Source organism: Medicago sativa, chromosome 1, assembly GCF_051527215.1.
Source record: "Medicago sativa cultivar Bolivia chromosome 1, Bolivia_mono, whole genome shotgun sequence".
In the NCBI taxonomy this organism is placed as follows: Eukaryota; Viridiplantae; Streptophyta; class Magnoliopsida; order Fabales; family Fabaceae; genus Medicago; species Medicago sativa.
The window spans coordinates 12714338-12731599 of NC_140749.1; the positions used below are offsets into that span (position 1 = coordinate 12714338).

Sequence of the window (17262 nt, forward strand, 5' to 3'; positions counted from 1 at the left end):
AAAAAAAGAGTTTCGCTCGTGAATTTTATAAAATCAAATGTGTAAATGCATTTGAAATTAAATTTTGAATAATTTCTACAATACTTTTTAAATATAAAGACAAGTAAAGAACAATTTTAATTTGTAAATGTCAACGAGTCTTAATTTTCTCTAATATATAATAGGATAGCGTTTATAATCTAAAGTATTTTGCTCAATGATAATGATAATATTATTCTATCACTTTTGCATTGCTAAAAATTTTCTATTATTATTCTATCACTTTTGCATTGCTAAAAATTTTCTATAAATATTTATCATATAAAATCTTGCCTCCGCAAGTCAACATTTATGGACTTGTCATTGGTTGCACAGATAATTTATGTGGTCCACAACACACAACACCTTTTATAAATTGGTGTGTTTAGTCCATTTGTAATCCACACCACAAAACCATTGCCACTTATCGAGCAGATATTCACACCAAGTTAGCAACAATGTACTACAGCAGAGGAAATCGCTTAGGGTTCATTTTGATGTTGCATTGTATGGCTTAAATGATCTGCTGAACCAAATTAATGGTCGTCTCAACTACATAGACCCAAGAAGAGTGAACAGTGTTTAGTATCATCGTTCGTCGATCAACTCAGATGGACGCGTTTAGTTCACCCAGACGAAGCTCGAGAACGACAACGACGACGTAAGAACCAAGTTCTCTATATTTGATTAGTATAGTTCAAAGAGACCAGTCGAGTTAGATGCTTTCTTGGTGAGATCTATTCGTGATATTCGAGAAAAGTTTGATCCGGCCCATGACCTGCAAAGAAATCAGGACATGCACGAATATACCCGATAAATAACTTAGTTTGGCTTATATGTGATCTTGTTTGTGTTTAATCATGTTGTTGTCATTTTGTGTTGTTATATTATGTTATCAACATATCTATTGATGTATGTTGTTAAAATCGCTGCGACTTATAGACAAATTTTTCTTTTTTTTGCGTTATTAACGCGTTCAGATTATATAATTCAAAATACTGTACCCCAAAACCTTTTTGAACTATATACTTCAAACCAACTAATTTCATCAAGGTTATTAATGATCATATTTTCTTATGCCACACTTCATCATTCCGACAAGCCCTATAACATTTTCATTTTACCACTATCAAATTTTATAATCTGAAACAGAAAACATGCTTTGAATTATAGAATTTGAAGAAACACTCGGCTTCCATCTCCCGATCAAGGAGTTGACATTGACACTCAATGATGTGTCACGTCTGCTACATTTGTGCATCGAAGGATATTTACTGAACCACTATGAGAAACTAACTAGATAGGATGGGGCCGAGATGATGGTGGAGTTGATAGGCGTTGACTTGGAAGAAGATAACCGGGAAGTGGATGGCACGAAAGGGCTCATGCATGATTTAGCTACCCAATGTGCGAGTTCACGAATCATATGTAGACCAAACAACTAGATGAGCACGTTGGTGACGCGATGGAAAATGATCTTAAACAACAATACACGATACAATTACACCTATTGCACTCGGTGGACATTACTCTCTTCACTAACAATAGCCTCACTTAAGTAGATGTGACTTATTTGGAGTACGTTCGTGATCTCGAGATGAATCGCGACTTTAACAAAACATGAATTACATATGAATTTTTATATTTTTGGCGATTAAAAATTCATATTTAATTAATGTTTTGTTAAAAAATTCTAATATTTTGGGAGGGATTAAAAATACAATTGCTATACATGAGTTGATTTAAAAATAGGGACAAAAAACAATGATTGAAAATTTTATAAAGACGTCGAAGAAATATTTTACAAAGACCAAAATAAAAAGTTAATTAATTTATAGAAACAAAAAACATGTGTAGCCCTTTAGTTTTTCATAGATGTCATGACATATTGACATGCATATTTTAATCTAATAGTATTATTTTCCACGCAATAAATATAATAAAATTTTCCTTTAAAAAATATATAATAAACTCTTATAAAAAATAAATAATAAATTGGTAAAAAAAAATACACAATTCTCCCAAAAATTTCAATTTCAATTTCAAGTTTTCAACTTGAACACTAAACCGCTTCATCCTCTTTTTCAAATTCGCGCTTTGAACTCGAAAATCTTCAAACGATTCTTCAACGTTCATTCATGGCTTCTCACCTATAACAATCCACCACCACGAACATTCCTTCTCCACTTCCTACCTCCTCCGCATCACCAATCTCTTCCACCATGTCCTCTCCTTCCCCTCGTAATCGCCTCAATCAGGTCCTTCTCTTTCCCCATTTCCACTTCCCCCAAACCCTAGAATTTCGCATTCTAGGGTAACGATTCTTGAAGTATTCAATTCTTCAATGTCGCTGTTTAATTTCAGTTTTACAATTCAATATTTGAATTTTTTGTTTCAAATTTTTGATTTTTTCACCTGCATTGTTGATTTTGTTGTGTGTAACAGTTTTATACTACGAAGAAAAGAAAAGCGGTTTCGCCGGCTCCAAAGGCGGGGAGAATTGAGAAAGGTGCTAGGATTGTGGCCGATGGATCTCCAAGTGCGAAAGGATCATTGGAAGGTTACTTGGTTCCGTCGCAGGAGGATCCGGTGAGGCCGGATTTGGTTAGGAGGAAATTGGGATTAGACATTGGTAATTCTCTTGATAAGCAGCCTGTTTCATTAGCTCAAGAAGTTCGGCATTTGGATGCTATGAGGGCGGGGATTGAAAATGAAGTGACCATGGTTGATGATTCTGTGAAGGAAAACACTTTAAATGATTTTGGAGATGCTGGTGAAAAATCAGAGCTTAAACAGTTTAAAGCTGAGCTTTTTTCTCTCTATTGCGGGTACTTTGCTTCGTTTGAATATAATTTAGATTGTTACTTTTATCTATTTGTGATATTAGTGTTCGAGTAGCACCTATAGTAGAAAAGATGGTAGAAAATAGGCTTAGGTGGTTTAGGTATGCAGAGAGAAGACATATATATTCTGTAGTAAGGAGAGTAGATTAGATGGAATATAGTCAGATCACTGGAGGCAGAGGAAGACCTAGGAAAACTATTAGAGAAACTATTGAGATAGATCTAGAGATTTATGAGTCGGATCAACATATGGTTTATGATAGAACATTATGGCGTATTTGATTCATGTAGCCGACCCCACTTAACGGGATAAGGCTTGGTTGTTGTAGTGTTGTAGAGCCATTTGTTTCTAGTGGAAATATGCAATCTGGATTGTATTGTTAGTTTATTTCATCATTCTTTTATTATTATTATTGTTGTTGTTGTTGTTGTTGTTGAACTGATAAACTATGCCATATTCAGTGAACTGCCACAAGAGACGAGAGTGAAAGGCCACAAGAAGTATGATTCTTTGACATTAGTAGAGGAAAGTAGTAGTATACCGCAGAAGTGTGATGACACTAGTGTGCCGCATTTTGGTCGTGAAAACATTTCGAGCGAGAAGATCACTGTAGACATGAAGTCTGGTGTTGTTGGCAATACTTTGGAAAGTATTCCAGTCTGCTCTGCAAAGGTTTAAACCAGTTTTATTACTAGTTAAGATTTTGCAATAAATTCTTACTTCAAATTATTTTATATATGTTTTGATGTTTTAATGCTTTGCCTTTTGAATGGCAGGTTTCTGATGGTGGTGCTACTAATGCCTTTGACACGGGTTTTAGAAAATGTAATAGTACTCCTACATCTATGAATATGGCTGAATGCCAAACACCGGGATCTTTGATCGTTAAAGCATGTATTAGGGGGACTCCAAAGTCAACACGTGGAAGCTCAATGTTTTCGCCTGGAGAGGCCTTTTGGGACGAAGCAATTCAACTAGCTGATGGTTTGGTTGTTCCCACGGGTAATGATGCTTCTAAGGTTATAGAAGAAAGCAGTGTGGTGGGAGACCAAGTTGAGATGAAGGGCTCATGTAATTTACAAAATTATGATGGCAAGGCAAGGAAGATATTGGATCAAAGTAAAAACATAGGGTTGGCTGAGATGCACACAAAAGATTCTATGAAAGAAGCATCCAGCCTTCCTGTTAAGCATTTTGATTTTTCAAATGACCATAATATGGATGAAAATATCCTTCAAAATTGTCGTGTTGATAATCAAGTCAATGTTACTTGTGGGTCTGGAAGGAAGTATGAATCTATTTCTGTGGTAAGTCGTACACATGAACAACCGTATGAAGTGAAGAAGATTTTAGCTGATGAATTAGGCAAAAGAATGAGAAAGGATAATTCCAATATGACATCTAATAATTTTAGTTCACCCAACAACGAGGCCAGGACAACACTCGGCATACATGCATCTTTTGAAGCCACAACTCCTTCAAGTAATGTGTCACTTGATAATCATTTAGACCTACATAGTTGGCTTCCGCCTGAAATATGCAGCATATATAGAAAGAAAGGCATTTCAAAGCTTTACAGTTGGCAGGTACAGATAAATATTACGCGAAGATGCTTTTTACATCATTATATTGATATTACTGTACATTATTTTCTATCTATGTGATTGATTTAATTAAATTTTTAATCCCGATTCCTATTTTTTTCAACCAATTTACCTTTCTTTTTTCAGAAGTTGAGGTGATTTAGGCCTCTATTTGATTTTATGTTTGTGTTTTTTTTTTAATATATAATTTTCCCTTGACTTTTTAGGTTGACTGCCTTCGTGTGGATGGTGTTCTACAAAGAAGAAATCTTGTGTATTGCGCTTCTACAAGGTATTTTCTCGTTTAACTGGCAGTTCCCGAAAATTGTATGTCATAGTTCTGTCTTTTTTGTTGATATACATATATTGTTTAAAGAATTGGGTGAGTGGAACATGAATTTGGGGATGAGAAGGTGAGAAGGGGTGTAGGGTTTCCTCTCTGTTAAGGTATATGGAGCTATGACTGGACTCTCTTTATTAAACCTACATATGTTTTTAAATTATTATTACTTTTATTGCTGAAGTTATGCTGTATTTCTATGATAGTGTTTGGCACTTGATACGATTCTCCTGCCATTTTTTTACCTTCGTCATTTTATTTACTTTACTCTGTTCTCTTTTTATCTGTCCTTCTATTGCTATCTTTATTTATCTTTTATTTGAGGAACGCGTATATTAAATGCTTTTCTTTTGCTGCAGTGCTGGAAAGAGTTTTGTTGCTGAGATTTTAATGTTGCGGAGGGTGATAACAACTGGGAAAATGGCAATACTTGTTCTTCCATATGTATCCATTTGTACAGAAAAGGTCTTATCCTTTGTCCTCTTTTCTGTTAATTTTTTTTTTTTTTTTTTTTGTTGTGGGAATTGTTCGTGGATCCAGTTAAAAATATTTGAAAAAACTTCAATTTATTTAATTTTTATATAGTTATTTTGATTTGTCCAGGCAGAACATCTTGAAAAGCTTCTTGAGCCACTTGGTAAACACGTTCGCAGTTATTATGGGAACCAAGGTGGTGGATCCCTTCCTAAAGATACTTCTGTAGCTGTATGCACAATAGAGAAGGCAAATTCACTAATCAATAGATTATTGGAAGAGGGCCGTCTCTCAGAAATGGGAATCATTGTGATAGATGAACTGCACATGGTATCATCAGCCCTTACTTTTCTAGTTGTTTGTCATGAAATTGACTACATGCTAGTTTTTCCAGCATTTTTGTATTTGGCTATTATCAAAGATGAAAGAGAAACAGAGAAGCTACGCTTAAAGGTTCTCATGGCCTATTCATCTCTACATCTATTAACAGGTTGGTGATCCAAAAAGAGGTTATCTTCTAGAGCTTATGTTGACAAAGCTTCGCTATGCAGCAGGGGAGGGCATTTCAAAATCTAGTGACGGAGAGAGTTCTGGTGGAAGCAGTGATAAGAATGATCCTGCTCAAGGTCTCCAAATTGTTGGAATGAGTGCGACAATGCCTAACGTGGCAGCAGTTGCTGACTGGCTTCAAGTAAGAATAATTGCAAGTATCCCTTAGTTCACAGTTAACAATATTATTTAACAGTTTTTTGAAATATGATTCAATGTTAAAAACACCAAGAGTATTATCATTAATACAGTGGATGATGGTAGCCATTCAAAAAGAAAAGAAAATTGGAGGATGATATTCTTAAGAGTTCGTTCAGTCTTTTGACTTAATAATTGGATGAGTATATCTAGATGACACAATGTATTTGCATGTGTAGATGATGTACTCTGATCAAATGGATTATGATTAGTGATTAGCTGTTCAGAATTGCCTAATGATATTTGACAAATAGTGGACGAATGTTCTATACGGGAAGATCTTTCACAGAGGAATATAAGAATATCAATTATGCATCAGGCTACTCAATAAGAATATGATGTGTGTATCTTGGTGCATAATGATTTTTGATGCATGCTCTTCTTTTAAAGTCTGATGTCTTATGCAATAACTTGCTATCTCTGATCATTTTATATTTCAAATGGATGACTTTATTTTTAGTACATTTGTCAACACCACGTTTAAAACTGGTTTTTCTGATGATCATTTTATGTTGTTTTATAGGAAGGTTTATTGTTATGGCCTTTTATTGTATATACATAGATTTATTTCCTCTTTATTTGTGCAACTGTTTTTCATATTTTTTGTCACTTACAGCAATTGATATAAATAATAGAATTTATGGACATTAGTCTATAAATAATTAGAATTATGCTAACAACACACTCTTCTGAACACACTTTTTTTGGCTGAAATTTAATTTGGTTCCACCAAATTTGTGGTGTTTGCATGATCTAATCGATTTGAATTTCAATGAATAGAAGAGTACGTTGCTAGCATCCTCAAATTTTTAAAGCGTGTCTTTGCAAATAAATAATTAACTTTAGTCTATTTTCTCTCTTCAAGTTCTGATAAATCTATCTGTCCCAAATTGTATCAAGGCAGCACTATACCAGACAGAGTTCCGACCAGTTCCTTTAGAAGAATATATTAAAGTTGGCAATTCCATTTATAACAAGAGTATGGAACTTTCTAGGACAATCCCAAAAGGAGCTGACCTTGGTGGCAAGGATCCAGACCACGTTGTTGAACTATGTAACGAGGTAGGTAATTTAAAGTCTTAGTCACATTTTCTACACTTTGTAATTTTTCAAGACGAACAATTGATATTTTTTCAGGTTGTTCAAGAGGGACAATCAGTGTTAATATTTTGCTCTAGCCGTAAGGGTTGTGAATCAACTGCAAGACATGTTGCGAAGTTCCTTAAAAGCTTTACTGTTGATATTAATGAGAATAATTGTGAGTTTGCTGATATTACTTCTGCTATTAACTCCCTGAGAAAGTGCCCTGCTGGGTTGGACCCCGTACTTGAAGAAACTTTTCCAGCTGGTGTTGCATTTCACCATGCTGGCCTTACGGTAATTCCATTCTTTTGGTATTATGGTTTCCACCAACATTGTTACTAGACTTATATTTTGGAGTAGAAGTTCATATTTGATCTCAATGAAAATGCTGGGTTTATTTTTCCTACCTTTATGGTTAGCCCTTTTTTTCACTCTTCTAAATTCTAATAGGTTGAGGAACGAGAGATTGTTGAAACTTGTTATCGAAAAGGCCTTTTACGTGTCTTAACTGCCACATCCACCTTAGCAGCTGGAGTTAATCTACCAGCTAGGAGGGTAATTTTCCGCCAACCTAGAATTGGTTGTGATTTTATTGATGGGACGAGGTACATGCAGATGGCGGGTCGTGCTGGTCGAACTGGAATTGATACAAAAGGAGAAAGTGTATGACTTTTTCTGTTATATCTCAACTATTATACAGCAGTCTATGTGTGGTTTTTCTAGGTTGTTGTGCTGATTGATTGTTGAGAGTTTCTATGCTTTTGTATACTATTTATTTACTACCATTTTTATTTATATCCTTTTTGTTTTTTTCATTGACCCTTAGTTGTACTTATCATATGTTTTGTTTTTCTTTCTCTTTCATTTTACATTGATATCATGATTTATTTGGGCATGTCTACGTGGCTTTGACTGCAGTCTTTCATTTTAATTAATTAGGTGAGTCAAATGTTTTGTTGACTTGCATAGGTACTCATCTGCAAACCACAAGAGTTAAAAAAAGTTATGGGACTTCTGAATGAAAGTTGTCCACCGTTACATTCCTGTTTATCAGAAGATTTAAATGGGATGACTCATGCAATCTTAGAAGTGGTTGCTGGAGGAATAGTTCAAACGGCCAATGACATTCATCGGTATGTAAGATGTACTCTTTTGAACTCCACAAAACCATTTCTGGATGTGGTAAAATCTGCTCAAGAATCTCTAAAATGGTTATGCCAAAGAAAATTTCTTGAATGGAATGAAGACACTAAACTCTACAGCACCACACCTCTTGGACGTGCATCTTTTGGCAGTTCTCTCTGTCCGGAAGAATCACTTGTAAATGTTTCTGTCTATACTTTTATTCATGGCAATTATTCTTTTTAGTCAGCTTTGGTTTTATTTCCGTACAAGCATTTTCTGCAGTATTGGTTTTGATTGTCCCATGAATGATTTGAATTATACTAAACATTAGGTAGTATAATCCTGTTGTGATTGACATTAATCCCCACTATGATTGATTTTGTAGATTGTGTTAGCTGATCTTTCAAGAGCAAGGGAAGGATTTGTCCTTGCATCTGACTTGCATTTGGTTTACTTGGTGACACCAATTAATGTTGATGTTGAGCCCGATTGGGAATCGTATTATGAGCGTTTTGTGAAATTGTCTCCTCTTGATCAGGTTAAAATAAATTTCCCCGTTCTTGTTTTTCAGCCAACAATGTTATTAAACCTTCTTAGAGTTCACCGCATGTTTACTTTCACCTATTTTATGTTGCGTACATGATATACCAATATTATTTTGGAAGAAATAAATTTATAAGAAACCAAGTTTTTCTGTAGAAAGATGTATGCATCGGTGTCATTCTTGTTATAAGATTCACAGGTACATAAAAAGCGTACAATTGAATTGTCATACCACCTCTATAGATATCCATTGTTGAGTCTTTTATGTCTGTAGATTTGAAATAGTCATATAATCTTGACACATTTGTAAATACTCTTAACTGTAATTGTATTATGTTTGCAGTCAGTTGGAAATCGAGTAGGTGTTACAGAACCGTTTTTGATGCGTATGGCACATGGTGTACCAATGGGTTCAAACAAGTCAAGATGGTCGAACAATAAACGACAAAATCAACATGGGATATCCAGTGGAATAGTAAACTCGGATGATCAAACACTTCGTGTCTGTAAAAGATTTTATGTTGCTCTCATTTTATCGCTTTTAGTGCAGGTGCTTTTCTCTAGTATATGGACGCAAATATCTCTCCTGCAAGTTTTTGTCAATGAATAATATTTTTATTAAAAGAATATTAATAGGAAAAAATAGAAGGGTGATATGAAATACTTGTTGGTTAAAAGTCATAAGACGACAACCATAAACAAGGAATGAGAAAAAAAACAGAAGATGATACAAAATTCTTCTTTGTTAAAAGTCACAGGACAACGGCCACAAACAAGGAAATAGCATTAACACAGCTTTCCAATCTCTTTGCTTGTCTAACTGCTGAAAATTTCAGAAAGCGTTTATTAGTTAATTATGCTTTTGTGTTCTTTATCTGTCTTTTCTATTTTCCATTTTTTCTTTAAATTTTCATTAGAGCTAATATCATTTTATGAATAAATGTGATTTGATGAAGGAAACTCCTGTGGGTGATGTTTGTGAAGCATTTAAAGTTGCCAGAGGAATGGTTCAAGGTTTGCAAGAAAATGCTGGTCGGTTTGCATCTATGGTTGCTGTGTTCTGTGAAAGGCTGGGGTGGCATGATTTTGAAGGCTTAGTCGCTAAGTTTCAAAATCGTGTATCATTTGGAGTTAGAGCAGAAGTTGTTGAGCTTACCACCATTCCCTATGTTAAAGTAAGTAGCCGAAGTTCCATGTCAGTTTTACATTCTTCAAATAACTTGTGTTTTGTTGTTGTTTTGTTGTTGTTGGTGTTGAAGTACTCACTTTGTTCCCCTGTTTCTTCCATTCAATTTGCAGGGCTCTCGAGCAAGAGCACTCTATAAAGCAGGTTTACGCACACCTCTTGCAATTGCTGAAGCATCCATTCCTGAACTAGTAAAAGCACTTTTTGAATCTTCATCATGGGGCACAGAAGGTAATGTGCGAAAATTGTCGGTAATCAGTCTAACAATTTTATTTAGCAAAAACGGTTGAAATTATATCCCTGTTTTACTCCTTGAAACTATATATGTTAAATGTGGAGCTAAAATATTGGATCAGCATATTCTTTATGTTACATTTTTTGACACTGTTTTCTTGAGGACGCTTTTAGGTGAAATGTCATTATACTTCTAGTTTGTCCACGTGCATTCTTCGTTTTTGTCTTTAACTCGTTATTTCATCAACTAAATTCGTGCCAATCTTTTAATTTGAAGCCCGTGAAGTTGCTGTAAATTTTATTGTTTATAATTGAAAGTTGATTTCACTTCTTTGGAAGGTTCTGCACAAAGGAGCTTACAATTCGGTGTAGCAAAGAAGATAAAGAATGGTGCTCGCAAGATTGTTCTGGATAAAGCTGAAGAAGCAAGGATTGCTGCTTTCTCAGCCTTTAAGTCACTCGGATACGATGTCCCACAATTCGCTCCACCCATATCCACTGCTGTATGCAATTCTATCAGGAAAGAAGTTGGAAGTTCCTCCGGAAGTGACACAGCTGACACTAGTCATAGCTTTATTGATGCAAATCACATTGACAACTCTAATGTACCTGCTTTAGAAAAAGAAAAGGACTTGATTAAATCATCCGACAATGTTGCTCTAGTTTCTGTAGAAGGAAAATCAGACAGCGTGATGCCACATAGTTTGTCTACTGTTCCAGTTGTAGTACCTACAATAAATGAGCTCAGTATGACTTCTGGTCCTGCCAAAATTCCTGATGTTACCACCCTCTCTGTTCATTTACAGAAACAAAACGATAAGTCCATTATGCATAATGGATGCCATGCTCAAGGTACAGGGGAACAAGATCATAGGGGGAATTTGGCTAGTGGTAACATGATTAACTCCAGCCGAAAAGGTCCCATTAATGCAGTCAGTAGTCCTGGCGGGCTTGATTCATTTTTGGATTTATGGGATACAGTAGCAGAGTTCTACTTTGACATTCATTACATCAAACGATTGGAATTGCACTCTGCTGCCCCTTTTGAAGTACATGGGATTGCCATCTGTTGGGAAAACTCTCCCATGTACTACATTAATCTTCCCAGGGATATTCTGTTGTCTGGAAATAGAAAAGACGACGGTTTTTCTTTGACTGCATGCAGTTCTAAGCAGAAAGTTTCATCATCTAATTCTAAGCAAGATTTGATGAATGCCATGCACAGATGGAGCAGGATTAGCAAAATAATAGAGAAAAAGGAAGTGAGAAAGTTCACCTGGAATTTGAAGGTTCAGATTCAGGTGCTAAAAAAACCATCAGTTTCCGTTCAGAGGTTTGGTTCGTTGGACACAATTGATAAAAATATGCACCTTGAAGTTGTAGACAATTCCTACATATTATTGCCCCCAATCCATGTTAAAGATGCAATTGATATGTGCATTGTGGCTTGGATTCTTTGGCCTGATGAAGAGAGTAGCTCTAGTCCAAACCTAGATAAGGTAACATAAATAGTTGTATTGTACTGCACACATAGGTGTACACACATGCACAACTTTAGTGTCAATTTGTGATGATTTGATAGTTGAGTGTACTAATATTAACAATCACATTTGGTAATTTAGGAGGTAAAGAAAAGGTTATCCCCTGAGGATGCAGCAGCAGCTAATCAGTGTGGCCGGTGGAGGAATCAGATGCGAAAAGCTGCTCATAATGGTTGCTGCCGTCGAGTTGCTCAAACACGAGCATTATGTTCTGTTCTTTGGAAATTGCTTGTTTCTGAGAAACTTGTAGAAGTGCTTATGGAAATAGAAATCCCATTGGTAAGAAGCTATGAAACTTTAGTACACTTAAAGAAAAGTGATGTCATGCCTGATGTTATTTTAAATCTTATTGCACCTTTATACCAGTCATTACATGTCGAAATAAATTATATATTCTAACATCAAACATTTATCATAAAGAAAAAAAAAGCAGTATTGAACAATTTTTTTATTCACTAAGGACCTATGTGCGGGAGACATCTTAAACATTCATTGGACGCAACTTGGTCTTTTTGTGTGAATTTTATATTAAAGGTTTCTAATGGCTGAAACAAGTGCAATATTATATGTTAAAACCATATACAGCTTTCATCAAACTGCGTAAACTTTAGTTTGATTTTTGTTACTCCTGTTCTACTAATCAAAAGTTAACTTTCTACAATATATAGGTGGGTTTTATACACTTGTTACACCTGGAGCCAAAAGTTGTTTGAGGGAGTGTATTCGATTTAAAACTAGGGGTGTTTAAGGGGTAGGTTAGATGAGTTATGTTTGTCCTTCGCTCACCCCTAAACTTTTATTGTGTTAATTTTTTAGATCTAAACCCGACAGTAGATTTGAAAAATCAAATGATGTAATTGTATGGGTCTACTTAAGCCAGAGTTTAAGTTGGATGAGACTGAGGTGACCCGAAGTATAAGCTAAATAAAATTTAAAATTATATAGGAAAGTCCAAAAGAATATATTTAATGTAATTAATAAAATTATCATAAAGATTAGAATTATTATGAATACATCGATGCCTTTTTATTCCATTATAATTTTAGGGCATTGTTAAGAGAAGGACAATAAATCACGTAATGTGTAGAGTGTTTTTTCAAATAAATGAAAATATATACAATTCAATAATTAATCTATATTTCATGTTAATATTGCATGAAAACTTCAGTAAACAGTCAAATTAAACAAATATGTCATTAAACAAGAATACTATATAACTAAAAGGGTGAAATTGGCTTTTATATGTAACAAACATTTTATTTAATTTAAGACATTTATTTATAGTTCAAAACAGTTAAGGATTTGTTTGAAGTTCGGTGGGCATGATGCAAGCATTTTATCCAATATTATATTTTGAGAAACTTTTTTGTCTCTGCATATCTTTTGCTGTCCGTTTATTTTCTTTTTTGTTCTTTACTATGTCCTCGTCACACTGTCACCCCTAGCTTAATAGAAAATAAGAGAAGTGATACTGATAACTGATAAGACAGAGAACATCATTAGCTATTCCAAGTCAATTTCTCGTTTGCTATTATGATTTTATGTTCAATCAGTTTAAATGGTTATGTTACAACTGAGAATAGATTGGGCCTAATTAAACCCCTAAAGCTAGTTCAAATGGTTATATATTGTAAGGTGTACCTTGCCTTTATACCTGGACAGTGTGGGATCTAACAGGTTATATTCTTGAAGTATTTGATGATACTTTAACACATTTTGTCAGGTGAATGTTCTTGCTGACATGGAGCTTTGGGGAATTGGTGTTGATTTGGAGGGATGTATCCAGGCTCGAAAATTGTTGGTGAAAAGGCTGAAGCAACTTGAAAAGGAAGCTTACAAACTGGCTGGAATGACGTTTTCATTGAGTATGCCAGCAGATATTGCAAAGGTGCTGTTTGAACACTTGAAGCTGCCCATACCCGATGGGAAAAATAAGGGAAAAAACCATCCAAGTACCGGCAAACACTGTTTGGATGCACTGAGGTATTGAGGAAGTTTTCTTTACCCTTTCGTTTCTCTTTGATCCGTATTAAAGAGAAACTCATAAATCATAATGATTTTTTATGCTTTACTGTTTCTTTAGTATATGCATTTTAGAAAAGAGTAAATTACACCATTCTCCAATCTTATCATAAAACCTGCACTTACTATTTGTGATATTACGTTGTATTCTGTTTTAAAATAGGTCTTTTAACATTATTGAATGACTATGATCAAGCTTCGTGAAGTTTTTATATTCTCTGAACTTTTAATGTCACCAACAATTATTTGTGGGCACTTTATTATTGATTTTAGATTTATAGAAGATTAAGTAAAGGCCCATTTTTGTAAGGATGAGTTAGGCCCAATATAAAATCTAAGATTTTGAAACTCATTTTGTCGGTTTTGCAACTTCATCCAACATATATATTTCATCTTCTAGTGTCTCAGTTGAGAGTAGGGTTCAAAACTATATAGCTAAGAATCATAAATGGAGAAAAACTATCAATACAATTATATATCATGTTAAATGGACTAATGTGCACTCCCTCTGTCTCGTTATAAGTGTCCCTTTTGCAATATTTTATCTGTCTCAAATTATGTTCCTTTAAAATACCAAGACATTATTTATTTACTTATTCCAATAAAGTATCCTTATTTATTGTATCTCAATTAACCTAATTGCTCCACTAACTACTATTAATAAGGATATTTCATTAAATGAAACACATTTTATCATTAAAATCAACACAACTAATCATTTTCTTAAGAATTGTGCACAACTCAAATGGGACACATAAAATGAGACGGAGGGTGTAATATATATTTGTCTTTTAAGGGAGGGAGGTGTAGGCTTCAAAATAAGAGGAAATGAGAAAGTAATTTAAGCTTCTTTTAGTAAATAAGTAGAAGAGTAAACAACAGTTACAATCTCTAGATTTGCAAAGTAAATGTTTGTTCATCAAGTTTTATATTTTGAGCAAAGGTCGTCCTTGTCTATGAATTTTCATCTTTGCAAAAGGATGTGTGGAGGGAAAACCAAGCTTCTTTTAAATCACTTACCCTTATGTTCTCTATGCACCTCAGAAAACACTTGTTTGATTGAAGACAGTTTTTTTAATATTTGATTATTATTTCAGGAATGAACATCCTATTGTTCCAATCATCAAAGAGCACCGAACATTGGCAAAGCTCTTGAACTCTACACTAGGATCAATTTGTTCTCTGGCTAGGCTATCTGTAAGCACACAGAAGTACACATTGCATGGTCATTGGCTCCAGACTTCCACAGCAACTGGACGACTTTCAATGGAGGAACCTAATCTTCAGGTTTGGGTTCTCTTATCACATGTTTTATTTTGTTTATTTCTTCTTTCAGCTTACTGCTATATTTAATGTCGTGTACTACCTTGTTGGGTAATGCAGTGTGTTGAGCATGCAGTTGACTTCAAGATGAATGGTGACAAAAATGAAGGCGATGCTGATGAGAGCTGCAGAGTCAGTGCCCGTGACTACTTTGTTCCTACTCAGGTGACATAGTCCTTTAACTCTGGTTTTTCAATTACTTGTTGGTTGCTATTAATCATGATTTATTTCCTTATTTAATTCTGATTTATGTTACATATTAGTAGAGACATGCGTCAGTGCTTAGTTTTTGTATCATAAAAAAACCAACACACATGCGCCCCATACAGTCACACACGCCCCCCATACACCCTCACTCTCATCACTTACGTTTTTTTTTTTTTTTTTTTTTTTTTTTGTCTTATGCATTATATTTGGTTACTTGTGGTCTATTCTTATTTATCTCTTTTGACTGCAGGATAATTGGTTACTGTTAACAGCAGATTATTCTCAGATAGAATTGAGGTTGATGGCACATTTCTCTAAAGATTCTACACTTATTGAACTTCTTTGTAAGCCTGATGGAGATGTCTTCACAATGATAGCAGCAAGATGGATTGGATGTCCTGAGGTTTCTGTGGGTTCTCGGCAGAGAGAGCAGACCAAAAAGATGGTGTACGGAATTCTTTACGGTATGGGTCCAAATAGTCTTGCAGAACAAATGGATTGCACTTCCGATGAAGCTTCGGAAAGGATTAGTAACTTCAAAAGTACTTTTCCTGGTGTTGCATCTTGGCTTCATGAAGCTGTTGCATTTTGTAGGAGTAAAGGGTGAGGAGACCTTGTGCCATTTTTACACTTTGTATATGCATTCTTGTTAAACTTGAATTACTTGTGAGCTGTGTGACTTGATTATGTGTATATATATTCATGATCCAGATATGTAGAGACTCTCAAGGGAAGGAAACGATTTTTGTCAAAAATAAAATTTGGCAGTAGTACAGAAAAATCAAAAGCTCAGAGGCAAGCTGTCAATTCCATTTGTCAGGTGTAATACCCTTTTTCATTCTCTTCCAAATCAGGATATGTTTCCCTCCAAGCTGTCAGTATTCAATTTAATATTATTTTCCTTCCCTCTACCTCCCAGGGATCTGCTGCCGACATAATTAAAATTGCAATGATTAAAATTTACTCTGAAATTTTTACTGGAGTTGATAACCTGGATTTGAGTTCTTCAGTCACAGCCAAGTTCGACATGCTTAGAGATCGTTGCCGGATTTTGTTACAGGTTAGTTTTAGTAGATTTGTATTCTCTAATTATTTTTTGTTTGTTTCCTTGTTTTAATAATTTCAGTAAATATTAACTAGGTACACGATGAATTAGTGCTGGAAGTTGATCCCTCTGTGGTGAGAGAAGCTGCACTACTGTTGCAGACCAGCATGGAGAATGCAGTCTCACTTCTTGGTTTGTATTCCTTAAACAAATTATTCTTCTGGCTATTTCTTTTTGGTTGTAGACATAAATTGGTAAAAGTAATTGAGGTTCTGACTGTATGGTCAAATCACATATTCACTGTTTACACGCATGCGTCTGCAGTTCCTCTTAATGTCAAATTAAAGGTTGGAAGAACACGGGGATCTTTGGAGCCATTTGCACCTGATAAATTCACAGGCGACACTCCCATAGCTGATTCCTGAAGCACCCAGACCAACTTTGTTCATGACAGTGTAAAAAGATATTTGTTGATGGGTGGTGCATTCACCATAATTGATTCAGAGATTTGAAACTTGGAAGGCAGTGGAAATGTCGAGTGTCCCAGAAGATTCAACTATGACGAGGCATGCAGTTTATAATATCTTGGGTACGTTCTTGTTAAGTATAAAATGGAACGAGTTTCAATGCACAGCAAGATGCATTGCAGCTATCATCTACCCTTCTTTACATCATTTTTGATCAATAGGATAGGAAAGCCAAAATTTTCTTGAGTTGTATATATTGATCGAACATTGGCTTGTATGTTGCAAGGCTGTGTTGGAAAGAAAAACGTCTTCCCATAATGTATATAATGAAATAAGTTTCCATTTAAAGTAGTTTATTCAAATTATTATTTCATAATTTTTCTGAGAGCTTCCAATGTGGATGGAAAAGTTGGGGAAAAGGTTTATATTTTTTACCTGATCACTGAGTTGTTTTGGGTGCACCGAGATCTTGAGATGAAA

The 17262-nt window shown here is 34.9% G+C and overlaps 1 protein-coding gene across 2 annotated transcripts; it reads left to right on the forward strand.

Annotated features, from left to right (window-relative positions):
• The first annotated feature begins 2032 nt into the window (after positions 1-2032).
• LOC146952778 (MUS308 and mammalian DNA polymerase-like protein) lies at positions 2033-17130 on the forward strand. Of its 2 annotated transcripts, XM_085705506.1 has the most exons (26): positions 2033-2276; positions 2464-2846; positions 3324-3534; positions 3639-4448; positions 4673-4737; positions 5145-5250; positions 5389-5589; positions 5750-5950; positions 6907-7068; positions 7144-7383; positions 7540-7752; positions 8059-8409; positions 8600-8752; positions 9101-9307; positions 9714-9932; positions 10057-10174; positions 10517-11676; positions 11800-11997; positions 13442-13701; positions 14838-15027; positions 15124-15228; positions 15521-15873; positions 15982-16090; positions 16190-16330; positions 16411-16507; positions 16640-17130. In XM_085705506.1, the coding sequence occupies exons 1-26, from the start codon at positions 2241-2243 to the stop codon at positions 16738-16740; spliced, it is 6390 nt and encodes a 2129-aa protein (XP_085561632.1). In that variant the 5' UTR covers positions 2033-2240; the 3' UTR covers positions 16741-17130. The 2 variants fall into 2 exon arrangements, with proteins under 2 accessions (XP_085561632.1, XP_085561625.1); XM_085705499.1 differs by having other exon boundaries at positions 16411-17130.
• Positions 17131-17262: the final 132 nt, after the last annotated feature.

Coding starts and splice junctions, on each gene's coding strand:
- LOC146952778 (XM_085705499.1), top strand. CDS start 2,241: ATGTCCTCTCCTTCCCCTCGTAATCGCCTCAATCAG. Junction 8,410..8,599: donor TCTGTCCGGAAGAATCACTT/GTAAATGTTTCT, acceptor TTGATTTTGTAG/ATTGTGTTAGCTGATCTTTC. Junction 15,028..15,123: donor TGGAGGAACCTAATCTTCAG/GTTTGGGTTCTC, acceptor TGGGTAATGCAG/TGTGTTGAGCATGCAGTTGA.